This window comes from Myotis davidii, unplaced genomic scaffold (genome assembly GCF_000327345.1).
Source record: "Myotis davidii unplaced genomic scaffold, ASM32734v1 scaffold1786, whole genome shotgun sequence".
Classification (NCBI taxonomy): domain Eukaryota; kingdom Metazoa; phylum Chordata; class Mammalia; order Chiroptera; family Vespertilionidae; genus Myotis; species Myotis davidii.
This window is the reverse complement of record NW_006297147.1, coordinates 328,646-329,803: the sequence shown is the minus strand read 5'-3', so window position 1 is coordinate 329,803 and position 1,158 is coordinate 328,646. Positions and strand designations below refer to the sequence as shown.

General features: G+C 46.2%; 1 protein-coding gene across 1 annotated transcript in view; it reads left to right on the top strand.

Moving 5' to 3' along the window:
• The window catches only part of LOC102766858 (zinc finger protein 551-like), a 54,885-nt gene that overhangs the window by 48,351 nt on the left and 5,376 nt on the right, over nt 1-1,158 (top strand). Inside the window, exon 2 of the mRNA XM_015569915.1 lies at nt 551-677. Coding sequence (XP_015425401.1) covers nt 551-677 — 127 coding nt within the window. The remainder of the gene's footprint in view (nt 1-550; nt 678-1,158) is intronic.

Below are 1,158 nucleotides of genomic sequence, written 5' to 3'. Positions count from 1 at the left end.
TGAAGATATGAAGGAGGTAGACATTACACAGCGGTGTGCACATCTGGAGGAAGTGTGAGCTGATGGTCCCGAGGACCTGGTGTGGGGATTAAAGGTGAAGCATAAGCCCGGTTTGTCTTAGTCTTGGAGGCTCGGTCTGCGAGACTGCAGTGGTGTTGCTTGGCAGGAAGGCTGGGGCCCTGCAGGCATCGCCCAGAGCTGAGATGCATGCACTCCCAGGCCCCAAACCCTCTGCTATAGCTGAGGGCAGTAACAGTGACTAATGAGCCTGTGATGAGAGAGCAGCCTGCACTGGCCTTAGGGCCTGGTGTCCACACTAAACTGGGGAGCCCTGGAGGAGGTTGAGGGTGGGGAAGATGTGTAAGGAGTAAGAGTGCAGGATCGCAGAGAGACAGCTTTGGTTTCAGGTTTCTCAATTTTGGGAGTTTAAAAATGGCTGCAGAGTAAGGGGATGCTACACAGACACACTCCCAGGACCAAACTGGAATTACAAGTAACATGCAAAAAAAAAAAAAAAAAATTCTGAATAATCATGTCTCCATCCTGACAGGTTGGCGTGACCTTTGAGGACATTGCCCTGTACTTCTCCAGGGAGGAATGGAGCCTCCTTGATGAGGGTCAGAGACAGCTGTACCTGAATGTGATGCTGGAAAACTTTGAACTTGTATCCTCCCTGGGTAAGACCCTCACTCTCACCAGTGACCTGGACTTGGCTTAACATATCCTCATGCCCCTTTTTCCAGGATGTGCTCTGTCCTCACTGCTTGTCTTTCCAGTTTTTTGGGCCCTTGCTGATCTTGGTAGGTCTGGTTTGTTTGCTTTGGCCTCTAATTTTTCTGCAATCACTGCACCTCCTGTACTGAACTCCTAGGCAGGGATTTGTGGTTGGTATTGTGGCCGGGAGCCTAATGGATTCCACCTTGATTAGTGAGGAAAAGCATTCTTTATATTCCTGTTAGTCGGCTGTACATATTTTGTGGAAAATTGCCTCTATATCCTTAGCCTGTTTTTTAACCATATTTTTTGGCTAATGTTTCTTTTGAATACCTTTTATATTTTAGATATTAATTTTTTTTAAAATATATTTTATTGATTTTTTACAGAGAGGAAGGGAGAGGGATAGAGAGCTAGAAACATCAGTGAGAGAAACATCGATCA